This window comes from Buteo buteo, chromosome 8 (genome assembly GCF_964188355.1).
Source record: "Buteo buteo chromosome 8, bButBut1.hap1.1, whole genome shotgun sequence".
NCBI lineage: Eukaryota > Metazoa > Chordata > Aves > Accipitriformes > Accipitridae > Buteo > Buteo buteo.
Genome location: NC_134178.1, coordinates 21,439,116 through 21,464,857, shown reverse-complemented (window position 1 = coordinate 21,464,857; position 25,742 = coordinate 21,439,116). Strand labels below are relative to the sequence as shown.

Below are 25,742 nucleotides of genomic sequence, written 5' to 3'. Positions count from 1 at the left end.
CTTGTTGCCCCACATGATGATGTCATCTATGTTCAGGGGCATCGCCTTCTTCCAGTGCAGCTTGGATTAGTCCATGACAAATGGTAGGGCTGTGCTTCCATCCCTGGGGCAGTCGATTCCAGGTGTATTGGACACCTCTCCACATGAAAGCAAACTGTGCCCTGTGCTCTCCTGCCAAAGGAATGGAGAAAAATGCATTGGCGATATCAATTGTAGCATACCACATGGCTACCTTTGATGCCAGTTCATACTGGAGCTCTAACATGTCTGGTACAGCAGCACTCAGTGGTGGTGTCGCTTTGTTCAGGCCGCGATAATCTACTGTTAACCTCCACCCTCCATCAGACTTTTGCACTGGCCATATAGGACTATTAAAAGGTGAATGAGTCTTGCTGATGACTCCTTGGCTCTCCAGTTGATGAATCAGCTCATGGATGGGAGCCAGGGAGTCTCAGTTTGTGTGATATTGCTGCTGGTGCACCGTTCTGGTAGTGATTGGCACCTGCTGTTCTTCAACTCGCAGCAATCCCACAATGAAGGGATCTTTCAAGAGGCCAGGCAGGGTAGATAGCTGTTTGATCTTCTCTGTGTTTACAGTGGCTATACCAAAAGCCCATCGGTACCCCTTTGGGTCCCTGAAGTACCGTCTCTTGAGGCAGTCTATGCCAAGGATACGAGGGGCCTCTGGGCTGGTCACAATGGGGTGCTTTTCCCACTTGTCCCCTGTTAAGCTCATCTCAGCCTCCAATATAGTCAATTCTTGGCATCCCCCTGTCACTCCAGGTATCCAGATGGGTTCTTTGCCCCTTTACCCTGATGGCACCAGCGTACGCTGTGCACCAGTGTCTACCAAAGCCTTATACTTCTGTGGATCTGATGTGCCAGGCTATCAAATCCACACAGTCCAGTATACCTGGTCACCCCTTTCCTTCTCCTGGCTGAAGGCAGGGACCCTCTGTCGCTGTTTCTCATCAGAGTATTCACTGTCTGACCCTTGTGGTGCCAGACCAGAAGTCCTCTCACCAGAATCAAGGCAGGTGGTTTCAGTTCTTCGATGCCTGGAGGATCGCTGATTGCTTTCTTGGGCCTCTACAGCAACTACACTGACAGCCGCCTTCTTGGGTGACCCTTTCTTAACAGCTGTCTTCCCTCTCAGTTCACGTACATGGGCTTACAGCTTAAAGGTGGGTTCACCATCCCACTTCCTCATGTCCTCCCCTTGGTCACGCAGGAAGAACCAGAGTGCACCACGCAGCATACTCCTTAGTCTCCCTTTTCCTCTGACTGGGGCAGGAGAGGACTGATTTCTTGGAACCTCCCTAACAGCCAAGGCACTGTCCTGTAGGGATGAGGAGACACAGAGATTTTCTTCAAAGTTTTGGAGCCAAGATGACACTTTCTCCACAGTTGGTGTTTCCATATCTGGGTGATACATTGTTGCCAAACTGTTAGAATATGACACTCAGGTACCTTGAATCACCTTTTTCCACAAGGCCCGTGTGCACAGGACACCCTCTGGATCTTTGGAGACCTCTTCATCATCTAGATCACTGTAGATGACTTCCAGCACTGCTATCTCTCTCTCCAGCTGCCGTTTCTGTCTGTCCCAGCAACTTTTTTTTTCTTCTTAAATATGTTATCACAGAGGTGCTACCACTATTGCTGATTGGCTCCGCCTTGGCCAGCGGCGGGTCCACCTTAGAGCCGGCTGGTATTGGCTCTGTCAGACACAGGGGAAGCTTCTAACAGCTTCTCACAGAAGCCACCCCTGTAACACCCTCCCCAGCTACCAAAACCTTGCCACACAAAGCCAATACAGTGGCAAAGTAATCTTCTCCATCCAAGTGCACTGACTGCAAAACTTAAGCTATATGCTAGGATAGCTCAGGTTAGGACTGGTGCTGAAATACCTTAAAGATACTTCTCTCATCCTTTCAGAAAGATCTTAGTAATTGTCATGTTAACATGAGGTGTTCTGAGTTGGCTAATGATTCTTATATTACTCTTCAAGGTTGTCTGATTCATGTGCTGCCCTAGATTTTTGCCACTGCTGGCAGCAGGCATCAGGCTGTGTCGGGTCCCAGGGGGTGGCTGGGCTGCCCTTGGCCTGAGTGGGGCTGAGCTGGGTTTACCAGGCGCCCCATGGCCGAGTGCCCATTGCCCAGCCTGTCTGAGCTCCAGCTCTGTGAGTGCTGCCAGGGAAGGGGCTGACAGCCCCAGGCAGTCCCTGTTGGACAAATGGACCCTGGGGATATTATGGGGAGCTGGGGGGCAGCTTTCACCCGTTCCCTGGGAGTCCAGGGAGAAGGGGGCAGGCTGGGATATCTGAAATGAAAAGAAAATGCATGAAAAGAAAGTCAAAGGGACTCCAGGGCTGAGGAGGAAGAGACCCCACCCCACCCCCCACCATTGAACATATCCCCACTAAGACCTGGGGACACTGACAAGTCATCATGACACTCTCCCCACTACACTCTTCCTTACAAAGATGAAAGTGTCAGCCTTAGGACCCAGATGGATATTAGGAAAGTGAATGTAACAACAGAGAAAAGTATTTTAGTAATTTTTCTACTGTAATAATACTAAAGATGGTGTCATCTGTTAAGGTTTTCTGGTTTGGATGGTATTATTGTAAATGACGTAATAACTGCCTTTTTTACTTCAAATAGTGTATTAAGATTTTAAATAGGCTACTAAGGTATTTATGGTTTCAAAAGTAAAGTTTTTTCCTTTTTACCATAACAGGATTTTGATGTATCTGGGGATAAGATCACTTAATGGAAGATAAGATGTTGTGCTGTTAAAATCCTGAGAGGGACATGAACCCATCTTCCCTAACTTGTTGATAGACTTTAGTGGTGAGGTGTGGCAGACTTCTTCCAGCTGCACCTATTCTACTTAAATCTCTTAAACTTTTCTCTGAAGGACAATTTGCACTGATAGAATTATGAATGTTGACTGCTCAGAGATCTGGCAGGTACCACTGTAGAAAGAACCCCACATGTTCTGGCTCTTTCTGGAAGGAAAGATCTGTGAAGGAAAGAACATTTGAAGAACATTTGCTATATAACTAAGGATATTTGGGACAGAGGTAAATGGTTCATGCCCAGGAAGTTTAAAATGGGAGTGTGTGTGTCTGAACAGTTTGTTTGACCATGCATTGTAAACAAGTGACTTGATTTAGAAAAAACTGCTTTAGCAACATCTGCAGAAGCTATATGTATGTAAATCCTGCCACTGACAACAGTGAGAAGAGGGGTTTTTTATTAATGCCAGTTTAGGGTGAGAAGCTGTTGTAAAATGAAAAGAAATCCTCTGGCTCAGAGTCCTATCTCATTATCATTGCACTTCAGGGAGCTGTTTTTTGACTGGGAGATGGCTGTCCAAGAAGTTGTGTGTGCAATTCATTGATTGCTGAACCCTCAGGTGTTTTCTTGCTGTGCTGTTGTGTTTCCACCTGCTTTGGTTTTCAGAGGGGAGGGCAATGGAAGAGGAAGTAAGGGTGTATGTCTACACTGAAAAGTGGTGGAAAAGCAGAGAACTGGGACTTCTGTTTTCATCAAAGTGTTTTCATTAGAGTTGCAGCAATGAGAAGAGGATGTTGTGGTGGAGAGAATCCCAGCTGTTCAGTGCATTTTCCTTAAAGCATGTCTTTGAATCATTTTGTATGTTTTTCTTGCACACCCAAGCTAATGTAATAAGATTTTTTTTTTTTCATTGTAAATTACTAGTCTAAGGCAATGAGTTTAGTAAATATCACTTTCAAAAGAATTTATTCAAGGTAACTGGCCAAACTCCTTAAAGAAGTAAAATTCTTAGCTATATTAAGTTGATCCTTTTTAATATTTTTGAGAACAATCCAATTTAAGATAACATTCAAATGTTTTAATTTTGATGTATTAAAAAAACTCAGATTTTTTTGAAAGCCACATTTTTGCATGTAAAACTTGCAATTCAAAACCACCAAGTGAACTAATTCAAGTCTAACCTGTCATATTTTGATTTCCCAAGATTATATTTTATAAAACAGTGATTGGTATGGACAATGATGTATAATATTGGACACATAATATGTGCAGTAAAGTAGTCAGTAGACAAGTTGGTGATTTTTGATTTAACTGCATTTTTCTTTCTCCTCTCATCCTATTTCAGGGAATTAACTTACAGAAGTGTCACAGAAAAAAGATAGTAGTATTCACTGCAAGTTTATGGGAACTAAAAATTAGATACAAATACACCACACATTTAAGGAAATCCTCTGGAAACAAGAGGTTTCAAATTTTTTTTTTCCTTGAATTTTTTTTAACTCAACAAAAAGGTAAATTATTTCCTTTACATTGAAACCATAATGTATATGGAACATTACATTCACAGTTTGTGTGAAAAGTTTTGCCAAAATATTTTTTTAAATTTGAAAATAAAATTATTTTTATTAATTTTGACAGTTATTTGGTGGTGCATCAGACTTTTCAGTTGGTAATTTCCTGTTTGGGGGCCACAGATTTTTATGGACAGAAAATTGTCACTTTTTAAGGAAAGATTGCAGCTTCTGAAGTTTTTCATTTTTTGTGTCATACATCTAAGGATAGTAGATTGTGTGTCCTTGTGTTCAAATGAGAAAAGAATGCTTAAACTGGAGACTTCAGAATGACAACAAGTTGAGAGGAGGACTTCATTCTGAAATTAGTGCTTTATTACATTTCATGATGTACCATTATGCTAATCTATGGTATTTCTTGAGTACTTTATCTTTTTTCTTCATTCAGTATAATAGTACTTTCAAGGGCCTAACAAAATCTGTAATGTTTCACTTAACTGGACATTTGTTAAAACAGTCACATGACTGATGCACCATGATGGATGGATACATGCTTTTGAGGAAGGACAAGTGAGGGAGGTGAGGAAGGAAGCTGTCCTGTGTGTGAGACAGCAGTAGGAACGCATGGAGCTCTCCCAGGGTTGGATGGTGAGCTGGTGGAGAGCAGATGAGTCACTAGACTGTATGCCTCATATGCTGAATTTTTTCTGCTGTAAGGCAGAAAACATCTCAACTTCTGCAATAATCTGTATTGGAAAGCTGTAAAAAACTAGCTTTAAGTAGCATGATTTTTTACAAAATACTTTCTTGACCTTGATTCTTTAGGTATTAAAGCAGTATCTGGATTTGTATTGTGGATTTATGAATACCCAAATCATGATGATTTATTTGCCTGAAAAAGTATTTCAGGTACACCTTGCATACAAATCTGGGCATATGCTAATTTTGCCCTCTTGAACAGAAGCAGCATGTAATTTATATTCAACAACAAAATGAACTTTAGTGGGTGTTTACCTCTCCAGAAAACAGATGTTTGTCAGTCAGCAAGCATGAAATAAGTAATACTCTCCCTCAGTCATACTGCTTTTGATACAGACAGTTAAGTCTAAAGACAAGTATTTTAAAGTGTACTATATTAGGAGTAAGTTGACACATCCCTTGAAAAAAGATAAGATACATGAACTTGATCATCATCTTATTTTCATTCTTGACCCTAGATGGTTTTGTTAAACAGTAAAACTTGATCTGTACTGCCTTCATGATTGTTGAGATTGACTGATAATAATATTTTTCTTTTAATTGTGTTCACTGGAAGAGAACGGTTTATTGGATTAAATGGCCATTCATGATGTACAGTGATTGATAGCTTGAGCAATCTACCTTCCATGCTGGTGCATTTTCAAAACAGGGTAATAGCAGCAATACTCTGCTTTCTAGTTTCTCATTTTAGATGTAAGAAAACATTCAGTCAGTAGCAAGGCCAGCAGAGGCAACAGTAAGTCAGCAGCTAAGAGCTAGATTGAGGTGGACTGGGGGTTTCCTGAGGCCCAGGAGCCCAGGGGAAAAGCAGAGGGACCCGTCCAGAGCCAGCAGCTCTCACAAGAGAGGCTGATGCGGCGTGGGTATTGCCACGGACAACCGCTGGAGATTTAAATGGCCCTGAGGAGCACCAGCGACCAGGAGTGTGGCGACCAGGGTGTGGCACGTCAGAAAGGCCGTGGTACGACAGTTTGTGCTGCAGTTCGCGTAAGCAAGGTACAGCCCCCCCCTTTTCCCAGGTGGAGAAGGCTACTCAAGCAGTGGACGTCGGCCCAGAGGGAGACCCAGGTCCGGTCGCCACTCGGGTGAAAGCCATTGTTAGGAAAAATGTGGCGGTGTGGACAGAGGTCCCGTGTAAACGTGCAGCTGTCCAGGTCTCCAGCTGCAGGGAGTGCCTGAGTCTGTCACTGATGCCGGAGGGCAGCGGGGACACCTCTTGTCTGAGGTGTGACCAGGTGGGTGATCTGCTCAGCCTGGTGGCAGAGCTGAAGGAGGCAGTGGAAAGGTTGAGGAGCATCAGGGGGTGTGAGAGGGAGATAGATCGGTGGGCCCACACCCTGCCGTCCCTGAGGCAGAGGCAGCAGGTGGAGGCTCCGCAAGAAGCGGAGGTTCCCCTGTCCTCTTGCCACGAGGCAGGAGGGGACCTAAGAGATGGAGGGGAATGGATACAGGTCCCTGCTTGGGGAGGCACCTGAATCCACTCCCAGTCTCCCTCACCTTCCCAGTTGCCCCTACACAACAGGTATGGGGCTCTGGAACTTGAGGACCAGGCCAGTGAAGATCAGGGTGTAGATGAAGCCCTATCTAGGGAGGTGCCTAGGCCCAGTCGGGCAGCCCCACACATTCTCACATCCTCTGAAAAAAGAAAAAGGAGGGTAATTGCCGTAGGTGACTCCCTTCTGAGGGGGACAGAGGGCCCAATATGCAGACCTGACCCATCCCACAGGGAAGTCTGCTGCCTCCCTGGGGCCCTGGTAAAAAACATTACCAGGGAACTCCCTGGTCTGGTTTGGATCTCTGATTATTACCCATTGCTGGCTGTGCAGGTTGGCAGTGATGAGATTGCAGAGAGAAATCCAAAGGCAATCAAAAGGGACTTCAGGGCACTGGGATGATTAGTGGAAGGATCGGGAGCACAGGTAGTGTTTTCCTCAATCCCTTCAGTGGCAGGGAAATACACTGAAAGGAACAGGAAAACACACCTGGTTAATACGTGGCTCAGAGGCTGGTGCCATCAGTGGAATTTGGGCTTTTTTGATCATGGGGAGGTTTACACAGCACCGGCCTTGCTAGCGACAGATGGTATCCAGCTATCTCAAAGGGGTAAAAAGAATCCTCACTCGTGAGATGGTGGGGCTCAGAGAGAGGGCTTTAAACTAGGTTTGAAGGGGGTAAGGGATAAAACTAGGCTCACCAGAGATGAGCCTGGGGGCAGCATGCCAATATGAGGTGTGGATTTGATAGGCCAGCTCAAATGCATCTATGCCAATGCATGCAGCATGGGCAATAAATAGGAGGAGCTGGAAGCCATCGTGCAGCAGGATAGATATGACTTAGTCGCCATCACAGAAACATGGTGGGATGAGTCCCATGACCAGAGTGCTGCAATGGATGGCTACAAGCTCTTCCGAAGGGATAGGCGAGGTAGAAGAGGTGGTGGGGTGGGTCTCTATGTTAGGGAAAGTTTTGACTATACAGAGCTACACAATTCTGATGACAAGGTGGAGTGCTTATGGGTGAGGATGAGAGGGAAGGCCAATAAGGTAGATGTTGTGCTGGGAGTCTGTTATAGACCACCCGACCAGGTTGAAGAGACGGATGAATCATTCTACAAGCAGCTGGCAGTAGTCTTAGAATCGTGTGCCCTTGTCCTCATGGGGGACTTTAACTTTCCAGACATCTGCTGGAAATATGACACAGTAGTGAGTAAACAATCTAGGAGGTTCCTGGAGTGTGTGGAAGATAACTTCCTGACACAGCTGGTGGGTGAGCCAACCAGGGGAGGAGCCTTGCTAGACCTACTGTTTACGAACAGGGAAGGACTGGTGGGAGGTGTGATGGTTGGAGGCCGTCTTGGGCTTAGCAACCATGAAAAGATAGAATTCTCAATCCTTGGTGAGGCAAGGATGGTGGTCAGCAAAACCACCAGTATGGACTTCCAGAGGGCAAACTTTGGCCTCTTTGAGACACTGGTTGAGAGAGTCCCTTGGGAGATGGTCCTGAAGGGCAAAGGGGTCCAGGAGGGATGGACATTCTTTAAGAAGGAAATCTTAACGGCTCAGGACCAGGCTATTCCCATGTGCTGCAGGTTGAACTGCCAAGGAGAATGACCAGTCTGGCTGAACAGGGAGCTTTTGCTAGGAGTTAAGAAAAAAGGGAGAGTTTATCATCTCTGGAAGTTAGGGCAGGCAACTTGGGAGGAGTACAAGGATCTTGTTAGATCATACAGAGAGGAAATTAGAAAGGCAAAAGCTCAGCTAGAACTAAATCTGGCCACTGTCGTAAGGGACAACAAAAAATGTTTTTACAAATATGTTAACAGTAAAAAGAATCCCAAAGAGACTGGGGATGGATACAGAAGGGAACGTAGCCACCAGAGACGAGGAAAAGGCTGAGGTACTTAATGCCTTCTTTGCCTCAGTCTTTAATAGGGAGACCAGTTACCCTCAGGGTACTCTGTCCCCTGAGCTGAAAGGTGAGGATGAAGAGCAGAATATACCCCCCTTAATCCAGGCGGAAACAGTTAGTGATCTACTACGCCATCTGGACACTCACAAATCTATGGGACCCGATGGGATCCATCCAAGAGTACTGAGGAAACTGGCAGAGGTCCTTGCCAAGCCACTCTCTATCATCTGTCAGCAATCCTGGTGAACAGGGGAGGTCCCAGAGGAGGCTTGCCAATGTGACTCCCATTTACAAGAAGGGTCGGAGGGAGGATTTGGGGAACTACAGGCCCGTCAGCTTGACCTCGGTACCGGGGAAGATTATGGAATTATTTGTTTTGAGAGCACTCACATGGCAAGTCCAGAACAAGCAGGTGATCGGGCCCAGTCAGCACAAGTTCATGAAAGGCAGGTCCTACTTGACCGATCTCATCTCCTTCTATGACCAGGTGACCCACCTAGTGGATGAGGGAAAGGCTGTGGATGTTGTCTACCTGGACTTCAGCAAGGCCTTTGACACTGTCTCTCATGGCATACTCCTTGAGAAGCTGGTGTCTCACGGCTTGGACAAGTGTACTCTTCACTGTGTGAAAAACTGGTTGGCTGGAAGAGCCCAGAGGGTTGTGGTGAGTGGGGTGAAATCCAGTTGGCGGCAGGTCACAAGTGGTGTTCCCCAGGGCTTGGTGTTGGGCCCCGTTCTGTTTAATATCTTTATCAATGATCTGGATGAGGTGATTGAGCGCACCCTCAGCAAATTTGCAGGCGACACCAAGTTGGGAGGCAGGATCGATCTGCTTGAGGGTAGGGAGGCTCTACAGAGAGATCTGGACAGGCTGGATCGATGGGCTGATGCCAACTGTATGAACTTCAACAGGGCCAAGTGCCAGGTCCTGCACTTGGGTCACAACAACCCCATGCAGAGCTACAGGCTTGGGGAAGAGTGGCTGGAAAGCTGCCTGGCAGAAAAAGACCTGGGGGTGCTGGTTGACAGCCGGCTGATTATGAGCCAGCAGTGTGCCCAGATGGCCAAGAAGGTCAACGGCATGCTGGCCTGCATCAGAAATAGCGTGGCCAGCAGGAGCAGGGAGGTGATTGTTCCCCTGTACTTGGCACTGGTGAGGCTGCACCTCGAGTACTGTGTTCAGTTTTGGGTCCCTCACTACAGGAAAGACATTGAGGTGCTGGAACGTGTCAGGAGAAGGGCAACTGAGTTGGTGAGGGGCCTGGAGCACAAGTCTTATGAGGAGCAGCTGAGGGAGTGGGGGCTGTTTAGTCTGGAGAAGAGGAGGCTGAGGGGAGACCTTTTCCCTCTCTACAATGACCTGAAGGGGGGTTGTAGCGAGGTGGGTGCTGGTCTCTTCTGTCAGGTGGCTGGTGATAGGATGAGAGGAAATGGCCTCAAGTTGCAGCAAGGGAGATTTAGGTTGGATATTAGGAAAAAATTCTTTACTGAGGTGGTTGTCAGACGTTGGAATAGGCTGCCCAGGGAAGTCGTTGAGTCACCACCCCTGGAGGTATTCAAAAAGCGCATAGACAGGGTACTCCATAACATGGTTTAGTGGGTATGGATGATGGTTGGACTCGATGATCTTGAAGGTCTTTTCTAACCTAAATGATTCTATGATTCTATGATTAAAAAATAATTTGGTGTCTTTTTAGGTGTTTGAAAATATTTATTTTTTTTTAAATCAAGTTTAAGAAAATAGTCTTGATAGTCATAAGAAGAAATCTGCTCTGAGTGTCTCTAAAATTCAATCTTTGGTACAATTTAGAATATTTTAAATATATTGATTTAAATATTCAAATAACATTAAAATTATTTATGTGTACATATGGTCTACCCAAGTATTATAATCTTTTTTTCTATTTTCCTGAAGTATCAAATACTGGTATTTACTTCTGATGCAACTTTTAAAATTTCTTTTAACTACTCAACTTTGTTCCAGTACTTCAGATTATTATGTGAAATCTGGTTAAAGTAATCCAAATATGATAGTCTACTTATGAGGTTAGCAAATGCATAAACTTTCTTTATCAAAATAGAACATGATGAAGATTATTTTTAATATAAGTGGACTTTTCTGCATTTTAAGTCTTTGTTTTTGTCCTTAAGGCTGGAAAGTATATTAATTCCCTTTGTAAATTCAAAATAATATTTACAAAGAGAACTACTCTCATGCAATAGAAAAGAAAACAAATTAGGTATATCTTTCCATTTAATGTATGTGGGGATTTCAGTTAGCTAGTCCTGTTATTTCTATTAAAAAAAAATATTACTGATTGCATATATGGCACATTGAAAAGGCATTTAGACTTCGGTGTGTACTGTGCTGTGAATGTACCACTAACATCTTGTGAAGTTTGAGAAAGAATTAAATGCATTTTTCACAGTGTCTTTTCCTTACCACACTACTGCCTTAGTGCCAGTGGCAAATAACCATGGTACAAAATCTTTACTATAAATTTACTATGATACTTAACATCTGCAGATAAATAGATGCACTCCACCTTTTTTCCTGAAGGTGTGAACATTTTCTCTGCCATTTCAAGGCTTCATTTTCCTCCTGCCAAGTCTGGAGGATCTGGTCTCACCTTTTCCCCTGCTCTTGAATTACTCAAGTTATTCCTGTGGGTTCAGCCTCTGGTTTGTACTGTTGGTTTCTAATGGTGCAGTTACACAATCACTGTGTGTATGGGCTTTCCTAGGCTAAGATTTTCTTAACACCTTGTGTGTTAGGTATTCAGACTTCTCCTTAGCACTTAGGTTTTTAATACGATTTTTTGATCATTGCCTTTTGCAGTACTTTGGACATTAAAGATGGTACCACATCCACCTTTTTCTCATGCTTCTCCTTCCTTTCTAGCTTGTCCGCTGCTCTGATTGGATTTCTCTTCTATTTTTCTCATTCACATGAACAAAGTTTCCCTGTTGGTTCTGTCAACGTCATTGACCAAACATTTGTTTTTTCTTCCTGTCCCAAACACCCGGAAAACATGTGCTGCACTTTCTCAAGGTATTAGATCTTGCATTAAGAGACTTTCATGGCTCTAGTTATGCAGAGTGTAGGAATCTGTTGAAGTGGATCTTATGAGGAAATGCTGCACTCTTAATGGAGGTCTTGGAACACTTCTTACGACCAAAGTGCTCCATTCTTCTTTACTGTTGCCACACAAATGCCCTTAGATGCTACTTCAAATGTCACTTTATTTTATGGGATGATAACAGCTGGAGTGTTATAAAGGCTTCTGTACTCCGGAGTGAGTGACTGTCCCTTTTTGTTAGGGAGAAAATGGATGAGGAGAGGTGTTTTCTATTTTTTTCCTTTACTTAACTCCACTTTCCTCTTAAATGAAGTCTCTGAGATGAATATTTAAGAATTCTAGTTCATCATAATGGATATGTTAAGTCCTAGTGAGGAGAAAGAACAGCGCAATATGTGATACTTAAAGAAGTTAGAGCATCAGAGTTTTTTGTGAAATGGCTGCAAAGGATAAAAGTGATCTTCAGTTTCTGAAGTGTTAGAACAAAAATGAATCCTGTACTGGAAGGAGCTGGGATCTGCTGACTCCTTTTTGACCGCAAAGGCAAGGTACAGTTGAGTAGCCATCTCATTCTTATTGAAACTGCAGTTCCTGATCTGTTGTGATAGAGTTGCTGTGGATGCTTGGGCTCTTCTCGACAGAAGTCAGTGTGACCAAGAAGTTGTACTTTCCTTCTGCTTTTTCTAGGAGAGCTTGAAGGAGGAGTTATTCACTATTCTAAACAGACAGTTACTCCTCGTACACATTTTCAAGTTTGAAATGGTATTTTTTAAAAAAAAAGCAAATTATGGTATTACATAATTCTCCATTTCAGGTGTTGATTGCCTTGAGATGAAAGGAACAATTACCTCCATCCTCTGTAAAGGTTTACTTCATTATCTGATAGGAAATCCAAACGGGAGACGATACAGGTGTTAAGGGAGAAGCCGCTGCCCAAGCGTTCACCCACTACTCAAGGAGTCACACACACCCCCCTCTCCCCTACCTGAGACTTTAACTGCTCAGAACGGAGTCCCTTCGCAACGGGTGACTCCAGTGAGCTGACAGGTGCCCCTTCCAACTCCTCACACACACACACTCACCCTTGGGCACTGCTTCTTCCCTCAGGCTTGACCCTAGGCTCTCCAAAGCAGAATCTCTAATCAAGGCCTTCAAAATAAAATGCGTAATCTATTCTCTCTATGGTGCACAAATTTAGACAGCTTGAGCTCGACGCTTCCTGTGAGGGACCCCAAACACTAAACTCCCTGGGCAAGTGTACCCTTACAAATGCAAGTTTCTGCCCCTCACACCATGGTCTAGTCCAAGAGTAATATTAGGGTCTAGGGTCATCTTCTTTCTCATTGGGTCCTTCTCCTCATCTCTAGGGGCGTTCTTTCCCTTTCCTGTTTTTTAGGCTAGTTGTTACTATGACTTCTTTTTCTGGCTCAAACTGGCTCTGGGGCTAATCCAAATCTTCTTATTCCTCCAATTAGAGAATAAGTCAACATTGAGCAAAAGCATTAAGCAAGCTATGAGTTCTCCTTTATCATGAACGACTACTTCTAATTGACTAAACAATGTCCTTAAAGCCCTCCAAAACATATTAACAGCCTCTATAATTTGTATGCATTCTTGTGCTATTATAGCCTCACAATCTTACCCCATTATTGCCACATGCTGTTTATGTCTGTTGTGGTTTAACCCCAGCCAGCAACTAAGCACCACGCAGCCGCTCACTCACTCCCCCCCCACCCAGTGGGATGGGGGAGAAAATCGGGAAAAGTAGTAAAACCCGTGGGTTGAGATAAGAACGGTTTAATAGAACAGAAAAGAAGAAACTAATAATGATAATGATAACATTAATAAAATGACAACAGCAATAATAAAAGGATTGGAATGTACAAATGGTGTGCAGCGCAATTGCTCACCACCCGCCAATCGACACCCAGCCAGTCCCCGAGCAGCGATCACCTGCCCCCACTTCCCAGTTCCTAAACTAGATGGGATGTCACATGATATGGAATACCCCATTGGCCAGTTTGGGTCAGTTGCCCTGGCTCTGTCTTGTGCCAACTTCTTGTGCCCCTCCAGCTTTCTCGCTGGCTGGGCATGAGAAGCTGAAAAATCCTTGACTTTAGTCTAAACACTACTGAGCAACAACTGAAAACATCAGTGTGTTATCAACATTCTTCACATACTGAACTCAAAACATAGCACCGTACCAGCTACTAGGAAGACAGTTAACTCTATCCCAGCTGAAACCAGGACAATGTCTCATTCGGGTGTGGTCCGCATGTTCCTGTAGCTCTGCTTTGCCACCTTCCACAACAGAGGAAAGGGAGAGGGTGAAATGTGTTAAGTGATTATGTGAAAACCTATCATAACCTTTGTAATAGTAACATATTAAATTTAGCATGAATAAACAATTTCCCCTGTGTTCAGTGCCATATGCTGCTTTTTCACTGTTAAAACACTTTGCATGTTTTATCAGAAGTGTAGGGGAATTATTTAACTAACATGTCTTTCGTTTCTTCTGTATCAGAATGCTGTTCTGCCTGGTATTTGCATGAGTTGGATCAGAGGAAACAATAAATCTATCAAAACATAAAGGAAGATGATGGCACTCCAATTAAAGCCTAAACATCTAACAGTGGTGTTAGCATCTCAGAGACAGGTTTTATGCAGACATACTATGCAGTGAGAAAGCTTGTTTTCAAGCCTTAACACTTTTATGTTTGCCTTGTGTGTAAGATACTGCTTGCATTACTTCTTGCAACAGATTACATGGATGCAAAGAAAAAGTAGCATAAGAAAATCAGTAGTGTTTTGTACATTATATATGTTGCCACTTTGTAGTGCTTCTCAACTAGACATGTAAAGTCCTTTTAGATTATCCAGACTTGATTCTCCTAAAGCACTGGGAATTTTTATTTCAGGATTATAAATAACAACACTGGTGGAAATGTAATTTTTAATTCCTAGTGAAGTTGTAACTGAAGGTAAATTTTCAGACGTGATGGAAGACATTAAAATCACTCTGAATTTCACTGTTTGGAGGGTCTTTATCTTCAGTCATTTAATGTGTTTTTATTGATTTGTAACAAAAGGAAAACAGTCAAAAATGTTGGTGTGAGGTATAATATACACCACTTTTCTTGAATAGTCAGTTCTAGTACTGTAGCTGAAAAAGTGAATGCGGCTCTGCACTTCAATGTAAGGCAAATGCAACAGACTGTACTCTTTTTTATCCTGAAAGGAGGAAGAAGGATAAGTTTATGGACTAGGGAATATTGGAAAGGAAAATTCCCACTCCTGACATTTGACCTCAAAGCTTGCAGAGCTCTAAACTGAAAGCAAAACATTGCTCAGTGACATCTTAAATAATGGGTTTCATTTAACTGCAGTAGTATTTAACAGCAGCATTCTTGGTAAAGAAATAGGAAATAAACGTACAGTGTCCAAAATGTGTAGAGTATGAATTTACTTCAGGAGGAATAAACAGAAGATGTTGAGCAGCAAATCCCAGCTGAAACAGGATTTCCTCTCTGCTGTTAGGTGGTCTTCAGTAAGCCTTTTGAAGTAAAGGCAGGGCGTATAAACTCTAGTCACAAACTGTGCAATTTTTTGTCCTTTTAAACAGTCAGCATAGTTGTTGTAAAATTAACTTTTGCATAGCCTGGAAGAAACAAGTTGCATTTGTTGATCATGTCAAGTTATTTCAGCCCCAAAAAGTGGGGAGTGAAAGTGTGAAATCTGAAATGTATTGAGGTTTTTATTTAAGAATTATTAGGATGGTTTAATTTTTTGGTGTTTCTGAAAACACACATTTTTAAATACTCCTGGTTTGTAATAGGCCAACTAAAACTTACCCTTTAGGATGTACACACTGACAAATGCTTTGCTTTCTATTAAGAGTTTAACTAGCCTTGATATCCAGTTTTGGAAATTAAGTATTTGAGTATTTTTTTAAGCTACAATTCCTGCCCTGAGTTTTATTTTGATATGCTGGTGCTTGCTTTAATGTTAGTCTGCTTTAACAAAAATTGTCATAAAATTGAAAAACATATGTTTTTGAAGGACGGAGAAAAAAAAAATTAGGAGTAATCAAGCTGAATGTTAACTTCCCAGAGAGGCTGTGGAGTGTCCTTCCTTGGAGAGACTTAAAACCTGACTTGACATGGCCCTGAGCAACCTGCTCTGGCTGACCCTGCTCTGAGCAGGGGGTTGGAGTAGGTGACCTCTCAGGATGGCACCTTCCTGCCTCAGCTGTTCTGTGGTTCTGTTTCACTGGACCTCTTGGGAGGCACACGGACTGATGTAAGCTATTTCTTCATCTGGTCCCTAATCTTTGACATACATACTTTAGTGAGGACTTGTGGGTGGTTAAGCTCTGCATTTCATGTTCTACCTTTGCTTCTCAGAGAGTTCTCAGGGTTAGGCTGCATATTGACAGTGCCTGCAGCTCAAAGGCATGAGTGCATCAGTGACTGAAACTGAGTTACCACTAGAGATGTGGAACTAACAAATTGTAAACTGAAGAGGCTTTTATAGCCAAATTGTATCTATAAATGCCAAAGGTAGAAGTTACAGTATATTAATGTAGGTGTGGTCAAAGTAGTGCTTTAAGTAAGTATTTAAGTACACTGTGTGCCCCAGGAATCCTAAAATAGGCTTTTCAAATTCCTATTTAGTTAAAGAATATTGTAATCCTAAAAATACATATTTTTTTTATTAATCAACTGGTGAGGATTTTCTCCATTTTCTATTAAAAATTGGCATTTCTTAGCTTTAGTGGCTTTATTCTGAACTTTACTTAAATCCCTGACAAATCTGTGTCATGTAGGTCCTATTTCTGAAGAAATCCTACCTGGTGCATGGGTACAGTTTATTGAGTTTAAGGCTTCACTAGTCCAGCTCTGGTTCTGTCTTTTGAGCAAGAAGGGGTGAAATCTTTCCCTGTAGGTCTTGGCTTAATGCATCTAGTAGTTTAATGGCAGTTAACTTACTGAATGGATGTAATTTGAAACATGAAAGCTAAAGATGAAAAATACTGGGTTGATAAATCTTAATGCTAAGAGCTGACTTCATGAAAATACCTGAGACTTTCAAGCATTGTAAAATAATAGTGTGGTTGAGTTTTATAATTTACATTTCTCTTTAACTGCTTGTTTTTCTGTTTCTCCACTAGTGTCACAAATGATTAAGAGCATATGACCTGTGGTGGATTGGTATGATCAACCACCTCAGATACAAGTGACACGTTACCAGTTCGGTTTAGAGTTTATCTTGTAGTTATTTCAGTAGATTGAGGGGCACTACTAAAAATATATATATCTGTATGCCATCCAAGTTAAGATGGCTTTGTATGCTGTATATTTTGTCTTCAGAACTGAAAGTACAGGTGTAAGCCCCATCTTCCTTTCTGCCTGGAGTACCAAACTTTTTCAAGTAATAATAGAAATAAACTCTTTCCACAGAATAGGAGAGCACATGAATTTACTTATTTCTTTCAAAGTTAAGGGAGTAATAATGTGAATCTAAAACTCAAATTTTGAGCACCTGCATGACTTTTATATATGGATCATTTCTGGGTAGGTTTCCTTGTGCTGACACAAACGGCGACTCTTTTGAATGCTCAAGTTCTGAGTAGTGCCTTTCTCATTTCTCCACCTTACATACAGTGTTATAAATGATTATTTTAATATTTTTTTTAAACATCAGATAAGTGTTCAGATTTTGCAGGAGAGAGCAGACTAAATAGAGTTTTCTTGATGAATGTGCTATTGTAGTGGGTAATGACAGATTTAATTGTCTATTGCATCAAACGCTAGAGTGATTCCATTTAATTACTTCCTGGAATTTGCTTTTTGGAATTTGCTTTTTGGAATACCTTTCTGAAAGGATTTCTGAGCCATTTATGACCACCTCTTACAGAAGGTTGATGGTTATCATATGTAAGCATGACACAATTAGGAAAATACACTTTCCTATCTCTTTTTTTATTGAAATCTTTATCTTTCTGTGTAAGAAGAAAATAATTTACATACTTTGCAATGTACTATAGGCTCCTGAGAATGCTTTTCTTTATTCAGAATTAGTATTAGTCTTGCATCAATTGTTTTACATATTTTATCTGTTAACTTTTCCAACTCAATGTCTACATAAAAGAAAAAAAAAATTCTTATATGTTCTTTGTTAGTAGGGAAGAGTAGTATTAAATATTTTTTGAATTGTTTTTGTACTCTTAATGTTTTGCAGTGATGAGATGTGGTTATACTTTAAAAAGCATTTGTGATAACTTGAATATGGAGGTTAGATACAAAGCATTTAGAAAGCATAATGTACTCATTAACTAATTTCTACTCTGTTAATCTTAGGCCAAATTAAAAAAAAATCCAAATATATTTGCTCATTTCAATACAAGTCATCAGCATGTTATGGTCTTAATTTCCATTGCTATTACATCTGAATCACCTCTTAAGAATGCTGTTCAACAGTGGAAAAGCTGGGCAATTTTTCTTAATCACCCAAATTCCACATAGCCTGTAACTCTTAACAAACTGCAGGGGAAAGAAGTGATTAGCAGTGACAGTACAGTGCTTCCAGAGAGTTCCATAAAATTTTGAGTACTAACTATAAGAGATTGACTTGTTATCTGGAGCCCTTTGCCTCAAAGATTGTTAGGTGTGAGGGACTGGGCTGTCATCTCAGGGAACTGTGAACTGCTTATCTTGAGCCCTTTGTCTCTAAGATGGCCTGTTGAAACAGGACACTCCTCTGTCCATAAGGACGATTACCAGGCCATTGAGGCATCCAGAGGAGGAAACAGGGCTGGAGCTGATAAGATACTGGTTTCTGGTGTCGATCACAGGAAGGTCATGTGATAGACGAAACCTGCAGCTCATGACATCATCAAAATATGCCCTATAAAAACCATAGAAACAAGCTGTGGGGGCTCCCACCACTGAAGAATTGAAGATTGAGGACCAACGGGATGCCGCTGGATCTGTGGTGGTGACCATCCTTGCAACTCCCACCACCGACTGCTTGCCTGAGGACCAACGGGACGCCTCTGGATCCACGGTGGTGAGTATCCTTGCAATCCTATCCCAACTGCTTGCTTGATTTCTGCCTTTTTTTCCATTCTATCCTATCGCCACTATTTTCCACTTTTGATACTTTTGATAATAAAAGCTCTTTTGACTATACGGCATTTGACCTCATTTGTGTCTTAATCTCGCTCTTGGGATCATATCGAAACCTTCCCCGACATTGGATCGGGACACTAACACAGCCTATTGAAATGCAAATCCAGTAAAGCAGGTGTATACAGTTAAAATCGTTCCTGTTTGCTGTTTTCATAAAACAATATTTATTGTCTAGGGAATAACTGGAGCAAGTCATCTTCCAGGACAGACTCAGAAACATAGTCCATCTTCTGTTTTGGTTTTTTTTTTTTCTTTCTTTTAAGCTACCCACCCAGGTCCTTTGTGCAATACTTTGCAAAAGAAAGTCTCTGCTTCTCAAAATTAAATGTGGAAAGAAATGGATGTAAAACTGCATAAAGGTTTGTTTTCTGTCTAAGCATGCATCTCAAAATGAAGTAAACTACATAGGCTAGAATGGAGTTTGTAGAATGGTCTTATTATATATTACTAGCTATGGGTCCTTTCAAAGCCTGTATGTGTGGTACAGCTTTTTCTATTTGTTTAAAATTCATATGTCATTTATTTGTGGAAAGGATTATCAAAAGTATATACATAGGTGGACAATAAAGGTTGAGATCCCAGAAGCTGGATTTGGAGGAATGCACATGTGTGTAACACATACACCTTTCTCTAGCAAAAAGTCCAAACTTCAGGACATCTCACTGCATAAGTCTTGATTCCTCGATGTTTCAGGAGCAATGATTTGTGTTTGGTTTTTTTTATTATTATTATTTTATTTTTTTCTCTTTTTTCTTTTTTCACTTTTTTCTCTTTTCTTTTTTTTCTCTTTTTCTTTTTCTTTTAATTTTTTTTTTTTTAAGTAAGGAAATTAATCAGAGTCTGTGCTGCATGGCATTCTTAACTTCTTTATTTAAGACTAACAGTCAGATTAAAAAATTAGAAGCCTTGCGTAGCTTTGCATTTCATCCATAAAGAGCACTAATAACTAGAAAAACAAATAGGTTTTGAATAAAAGGATAGTGTTTAAATAAAATGCAGTGGGTTTTTTTTTACTTCTGAGATCTATCCATGAAAAGAATGCATATAGATGCTTTCTTGAGGAGTACTAGATTCAGATCCCAGAAACCCCCCAAATGTTTTCAAGCATACCAATTCCTGTTACTGTTATGCATATGCATCTGTCATGCTTACTATACGTTCTACTGGCTTAGCAGGTAGCAGAATGCTTTTCTGAAACTGTTTTCTTCAATAGCAATGTAAAATAATTGAGTTATCAAAACTATGGAAGTCTTATTAAGCTTCCAGAGTGATACAGTCTTGAGATTCCAAGTCAGTGGTCATCATCATCTGGTTTTACCTGTCTAAAATTTTTGGGTTTTGGTGGCAGTCAAACAATGGATCTGTACAAAACTGAGATTTACCAAATACAAGTGCTGGCAAAAGGATAAGCATATCTTATTTAAAAAAAATAGGTATTTAAAGGTATGCAATATACAGTAACTGAAACATGATAGGAAGAAGTGAAAAGGCAATAAGAAAGCAGCCCTGCCCTGCAGTGTGGTCCACAGAGCAGACGGGCTCTTCTGCAAAGTTTTGGTTTAAAAAGTCAAAAGGAAAGGAAGAAAAACCTGTTCTCATGAACATGACAAGAAACCAAGGCCTTTGCTATAAGGCAGTGATCAACAAAAGATCAATTTGTGAATTTTTGACATTTATTTTTTAGCTTTTGGTTTCCAGAGTACTATGTAACACCATTACATGCATATGCAAAGAAACCTAAGCGTATTTTTAGCGAACAAAACAATTCTGTAGAAAATGTGTTTAAAAGGACACATGAGATACTGGCACAGGAATTCCATCTGTTCTTGGACTGATGTTATGGTTGAACATACAGGTGCTGTAATGACTATATTAATCAACTGGGTAGAAAATATGATGTTGCATAGTTTCATAGGTACTTAGAGGTATTGTATACACTGGTAGTCTTATGCTTTGTGTAATGCATAGTATGCATAAATGCATAGTATACCACATAGAGATGGATGAGGAGAGGCTTATGGCTGTTTGCCCTCTTGAAGAGAAGATACTCAAAAGGGAGCAGCCAGCTGAGAGTGAAAGGCTATGATGGAGGTATGTGAATGTGTGTAAACAATACAGTTATATTGCAGCATGAATACTTTTATATATGCAGCTTTTTTTTTTTTTAAACCCAGGTTCAGTTTGCAACAGCATATGTAGCTTTTCCCTTAGATAAAAATAAGGTATAGAAAAAGGATACAAAACACAGTCATTCAGGTTCATTTCAAGAACATCAATGGGGATAGTAGTATTAAACTGAGTAGTTCAGCCTTCAAAAATGGCTCAGCCTGTGTGCCAAATTGTGGTGCTCATCTATATAAGAAAGATCTTTGTTCATAAAATACAGCAGGAAAGTGTGCTGGGTTATCAGTTAGGTAGATGTGAAAAGCTTTTACGTGTTGCTAGAATTGAAATACAGGATTTGAAAATGATTGACTGCACTTTAGGTTGTCTGTCTGAAAGTGCTCTTTACCATCTCGGAGACTTTATTTCTCTTTTGCTCAGTACAAAGAAGTTGCCTGATGTCAAATTTTGGATGTTCCAGTATTCCTTAGTCTGCAGGATAAACTGCTGTACTGACAATAAAATGTGAGTTAAAGGTAATTCAGGGTCAATGCCAGTTATTCCAATACTATCATCTCACCTCTTTTTACAGCAGGGTTCAGCCAGACTCCTCCTGTTTGTTAAATCTGTGAACAGCTTAGACAGGTGTGCTGTAACCATATGGTTAGTTAGTGTCAGTTTGCTGCAGTTTCTCAAAGGCAAATAAATTGTATAGACATATTAACATAATCTTTCCAACTAAAATTTAATTTTCTTAATTTTTTTTTGCCAGCAACATCCAGTGCTTTGTCTTTTAAACACTTACTGATGTTGCTTAATTTTACCAAATACAAATTCTCATTTGATTTAAAATTATTAAATACACTCTTGTCAGCCAAGTAAGGTAAGGAAGAAATAAATTTAAATCAAAGTCTGCTGGATATGCAAAATCAGTGTGTTGTTCAACAGAAGTCTGAGTTCTGACATTTCTGAAATCAACTCTGTTTTTTAAGACAGCGCATGTTCTTTCACTTGCAGTTCAACTTAGCAGTGCTTTCCCTGAAATGTTTTATTTTACACAGAAGAAATCCTTTGTAAGAGGGATGCACCTTGCAAAACTGGAAACAGCTGAGTATTAGAAGCCATTTTTAATGGTTCTTTTGTTTTCCAGAGCTTAAAATATATCTAAACTACACCCATCCTCTGTCCCCTCCTGACAACTACCTTAAAATATGAGTGGACTGACTGTAACATAAGGGTGTAGGTTCTTGCATACACTAGAAAATTTCTTCAGTGACCTAACTGTCCTAAAATGTTTCTGTTCCTCAGTAGTGCTGACATATACCTGCAGACACATACCTGTCTGTAAGGCTGCAGGATAAGCTGGGGTAATGAAATGCATTTTTTAATTTTTTGTTTTGTTTTGAACTGGAAGTAGTTCTACAGGCACCTCTGCAGGAGCAGGGGATTCCCAACAGGGACAAGGACAAGTGGTGGATGTGGGAGTGTCAGGCTGTTTCTGTAGCTGAAGAAAAATATGTTGACTTTGTAGGATATCAATGCTGCAGGTTCAAAAGATCATCCTTTGAATTCACTTCAGCGCAGTGTCCATGAGGACAATATTTGGATCTCAGCGCAGTTAATTTATCTAATCCTAAAAGATTTTATTTTTGTGATATAAATTCTATAGACCTCCACATAAAACAGTGTGGGATACAAAACTTCCTTCCCACCAAAGAGGAAGCAAGCTTTGAATGTTTTGAGCCTCATAGGAGAGAATCAGCCTCCAGAAACTCAGAGGAATCAGCTAGCATGTGTGACCACTTAAGTTTTGAAGTTTTTGGAAAATTTACTATAAAATTAATCTTATTTCTACTGGTATAGGGGAATTCATGAAGATACCTCTCTTTTAGGCATGATCTATTGAAACTGAGCAGGGTAGTTGCAGTGATTTAAAATAGTGGGTTGGAAAAAAAGCTGCTAACAAGCCTTAGTGGATAGAAAGCAGGGATCAACAACAGAGAGAGCAAACAAACATTGCCAGTGTTCACTCATGCTGTGAGGCAAACATTGCCTTCAGACTAAGCTGGGCTGTGAATTACTTTCCTAGTGTGGAGATTACTTTTTACATGTTGTATTTTCAAATGTTTGAATGGGAAGGTAAGAGATTTTTCCCATTTTTCCCCCACTTTTTTTTCCACACCCTCTACGGCTGAAGAACCACCCCTAAGAAGGACGTATGTAAGTTCTCCCTTTGGTTTTCAGCCACGTGGCACCCACTGTGTTTGACCTGTATGCTGGAAGTAAAAAGTGGTAGAAAACTCCAGATGCTCCTTCTTGCAAAGTCAAGCAAAGTTTTTGCTTAGAAAAGAAAGTTTGGAAAATCAGTTGGCAAATCGGTTCACTTTGTGAGGTTTTTTTAAATCTCATGTCCCCCTGTTAGAGAACTGCATTACTTCTACCTAACCTGTTTCTGTAGAGAACTTGGAATTCAGAACACTTGTGAACTATTTCTAACAGTCGAAATACAGTATGCTGAAAACTTTAACTTACACAACATGGCAATGCAACCTGAATAAGTTATTAAAGTACACACACACAACTCTCTGCATGTATATATATATATGTATACACACACATTCTGCATGCCTATATATATACAGGCATGCAGATAAAAAAATTAAAAATAAAAATACAACGCAAAAATAGAATCATAAAGGTAGTTCACAATGATCTCTAAATATAATTAAATCAGTGGTTGGTAAAAGGGGTTTTTATTTTATACAGTTACATTTTATTACTTTAACTGCAAGATAAACTGCCTTTTAAATTACAATGAAAAAACTATTATTAAGTAGAATAATGTCAATGCAATTTTTAAAACCTCAGCTTCTAAATATTTATTCCTGTGGCTAATAGCATTCTGTGTGTGCTGAGTTCAGCATTAAAATTATTTAATCTAAACAAACTGAGAAGATATAAGTATGCAATACCAAGAACAAGATATTAATTAAAAAAAAACCAACCAACCAACCAAACCAAAACCAACATAACTACTATGTGTTTTACTGTAGCTTAGCTATTACAATTTGTTCTCATGGAAAATAAAATGAAAGTATGCGGTACAGTCTGTTATATAATATTTTTTGGTTTAGATGCACTTAAAATGAAAAAGCACTAAATACTAAAGAACAACATTATTCATTATTTTGGATTTTGGTTTTTTTGTAAAATATAAATTGGACAGTACAGAGGTGCACTTTAGTAATTTGAAGTTGGTTTACGACAAATCTGCAAAGGCTGAATATGCAGACTTCGTCCCTGTCTTTGTATCATGCTCCTAAAAAAAACGTGTGGCACTATTGTGGCATTCTAATTTTATGGTGGTGGAGTGGTTTAAAATAGAAATACATGATAAAACCTCTGTACAGTTCATTTTGTTGCTGAATTAACGCAAACTGGAGTAGGAGATACTCAAGCTGGTTTAGTCTCTGCTTAAGAAATATATTCAGCAGTGTAAAAGCACTGGATGTGCAAGGCAGTAATGCCATCCCTCTAGCTACCAAGGCAAAGGATATAGCTGAGAAGAAGGGCAAGCGTAAGTCATAACTACATGCTGGCAAGCAACATTCAAGACTGCCATTTTACTGTTGGCCTAGTTACAGTGATGTCCTATCAAGGTTTAAGGTACCAGGCTCACTGTGGTGTGGGATTTACCGACCTGTAGGAAAGGAGACAGACTGGGAAAAGTATCTATGCAAGAGCTACCCCAGCTCACAGTCCAGACTATGAGTAAAAATGCATTTCCCCTGGCCAGTAAACTTCAGTGTTAGGATGAGAATTGAGGGGACTTGTTTGCTGTGGCAGGGGACGCGGTAACCACCTCGGATGGAGTGTCTAGGCAAGTCCAAGCTGTAGTATGTTAAATGACTGCTTAAATGTTTAGAAGTAGGTTAAATCAATTGAAATCTTTCTGTCAAAGCTCCTGGAGCATTCTCAGATGGTTCCCATGTGCTTGAGCTTGGTCTTTTGTTTTGCTTGCCTCCTACCAGAGCTGTGCCTTGTCCCAGTAAAGGTTTCAGTTCAAGGAAAAATCAAACTCCTAATGCAATAATAAGATCAGTAGTTTCCTGAAAGGAATGTTGATTATTTTATTGTTTGTTAGGTTCTGGTCATCTAACAATCTCAACAAAATTTTTGAATGTCATCCCACTAGAAGGACACATACTGCTTTTAGAAATTACTTAATGGAACTATTCTACATAAAATAACATGTATCTTGCTAGGTAGTTGTTGCATTAATACCATAATTAGGGAAAAACAACAATCTCAGATAGCAATTAACTTCTAATAGGTTTTCTCTTCTTATGCCAATAAGTATTTAAAGTACAGTCCAAGTGCAATTGCTACCATCTTCTTTGAGTGTTTTGTGTGAAAAGTCCCTTTTTATCATGCTTTGTAAATGAAAATAGTATGCTTCTTGAACATTCATGCAAAAGAATGGTAGAGCAATGCTATTCAGTCTGTATTTATTTATTCTTTGGTTTACAAATATGTAATTATGGTATTCAAGTCATCTAGGCCTATTTATCTGTCAGTCTATCTGAAAAGTTTGTGAACAAAAGGATATGCATCTTTAATAAAGATTATTCATGTGAGTAACGTTATACCAAACTTGATGTGCTGGACTGGCATCTTCATTGTTTCATCTTGATTTCCCAGTTTTCCCACTTTCCAAATGTTTTTTTTAGCAAGTTTCTGTACTGCAGGGACTACTACATATGGCATGACTCAGTGTGGGATACTGTCATCTGATGTTTCATTCATTAGGATGTATGTTCCATGCTCCCTCCACCCCACCCTCTGCCTGCCACTTCTTTTTAAAATGTTCTGGAAGATACTTAG

At 40.5% G+C, this 25,742-nt stretch overlaps 1 protein-coding gene and 1 long non-coding RNA gene across 2 annotated transcripts in view; one reads left to right on the top strand and one right to left on the bottom strand.

Moving 5' to 3' along the window:
- LOC142034092 (uncharacterized) overlaps positions 1-736 on the bottom strand; it is a 59,081-nt gene extending 58,345 nt beyond the window's left edge. The window contains exon 1 of the mRNA XM_075034803.1: positions 503-736. Within this exon, the coding sequence (XP_074890904.1) occupies positions 503-736 (234 nt within the window). The remainder of the gene's footprint in view (positions 1-502) is intronic.
- A 17,798-nt stretch (positions 737-18,534) lies between these two features.
- LOC142033695 (uncharacterized) overlaps positions 18,535-25,742 on the top strand; it is a 162,569-nt gene continuing 155,361 nt past the window's right edge. The window contains exon 1 of the long non-coding RNA XR_012651295.1: positions 18,535-18,633. This is a non-coding gene — a long non-coding RNA (uncharacterized LOC142033695). The remainder of the gene's footprint in view (positions 18,634-25,742) is intronic.